This window comes from Otolemur garnettii, unplaced genomic scaffold (genome assembly GCF_000181295.1).
Source record: "Otolemur garnettii isolate 467f Iridium unplaced genomic scaffold, OtoGar3 scaffold00181, whole genome shotgun sequence".
Lineage (NCBI taxonomy): Eukaryota > Metazoa > Chordata > Mammalia > Primates > Galagidae > Otolemur > Otolemur garnettii.
In genome coordinates this window covers 430,287-431,668 of record NW_003852576.1, presented here as the reverse complement: position 1 = coordinate 431,668, position 1,382 = coordinate 430,287, and the positions used below count along the sequence as shown (strand labels likewise).

The window sequence follows — 1,382 nt, the reverse complement described above, 5'->3', positions numbered from 1 at the left end:
GGTACTCAGGTGATGGGAGTGTGGGTGGTGGGCTCTCTCTAGACGGTACTCACGTGATGGGAGTGCGGGTGGTGGGCTCTCTAGACGGTACTCACGTGATGGGAACTTGCTGATGTTATTGGCCACCCGGATGAGCATACGTGCCCCTTTCACATGGTCTCCATTTTTAACATGAATCTGAAATAAATGACACATTTTACTCTTACAGACTTTCCTCAACTCAATTCATGCTTTTTCCCCCAGGTAACTCCTTGACTGGCCCAGTGTCGTCATGAGATCTGTACAGGCTTCTTGGTTAATGCCCAGAGATTTCTCCCTTCTCTCTCTCCCAGTTGCTCCCCAGCACCAGGGCCTCACCTGCTCTGTGCTCTGCTTTTCACTTTGCCCCACACCGCTTGATGTGAGTTCAGATCCCTGGTCCACCCCTTACTGTCCATAACTGGGGCACTGATAATATCAACTTTACCAAGTTAATGTGAGACCTGAAAGCTGAGTTAGTCAGGAGTTAGGCAGAGAGAGAGATCTGTTAAAGGAACAGGGCACCACTGCCTGTGGGAAGGCACGAGGTAACAAGGGGGGAGGGCCTAAGATGAGGCAAGCGTGGGTGGGGCAGGGATATAACCAGGGTGTGCATTTAGGGCAAGATGAGCCTGGACAGTCAGCAGGGGGTAGGCTGTGGAGCCACTGCAGTCACCTTGGTGTGAGATGAGGGGACCCACAAAGATGGGGCAGTGGAGCTAGAGAGCAGCTGACAGATCAGGAGTCAGAGCTGACAACACCTGGTGGGAATGTGAAGGATGAATCTAGAGTAACTCCCACATACCAGGCCAAGCAAATGGATGATGGGCTAACTCGCTGAGTACTGCTGCCTAATGAATAAACCAACTGGATCCAGAGCAGGGGAAGGGGCGCCTGCTGCTCAGCCCCCCTCACCCTCTGCTGTCACTGTGGGCTCAGCATTGCCCAGCCCAGCCATCCATGCCCAAAGGTCCTGGGTCATCCTTTGGCCAAATCCCTGCCCCCCCAGAGCCTAGTCTGAATTTGCCCTGAAATGTGAACACTTTTTTTTAGCCCTTTGTGTTAAAGATGCCTGCAGTATTTCTGCACCAATTTTTTTCTGAGTTAATAGTTGTATAGTTTCCCTTCTGAAACTACAAGTAGTGAAGTCTTAGACAATCTGGGAAGTGTTTGGTGCTGCATAAGAGATTAGAGCAGTCACAAGGGTGCTTGTGCTTTAGCAGGAGGGAGGAGGATGTCTGGTTAGAATAGTAGTGGTGGGCCAACGCCTGAGATCAGAGGAAAAAGAAAGGCCTCAAGAAGCAGCGCCGTGGCTCCAGGTGGTGGAAAGCCGTGCTCCAGGTGGTGGAAAGCCGTGCTCCAGG

At 51.8% G+C, this 1,382-nt stretch overlaps 1 protein-coding gene across 1 annotated transcript in view; it reads right to left on the bottom strand.

Annotated features, from left to right (window-relative positions):
* WDR19 (WD repeat domain 19) overlaps positions 1-1,382 on the bottom strand; it is a 97,258-nt gene that overhangs the window by 11,648 nt on the left and 84,228 nt on the right. The window contains exon 32 of the mRNA XM_003800704.3: positions 96-177. Within this exon, the coding sequence (XP_003800752.1) occupies positions 96-177 (82 nt within the window). The remainder of the gene's footprint in view (positions 1-95; positions 178-1,382) is intronic.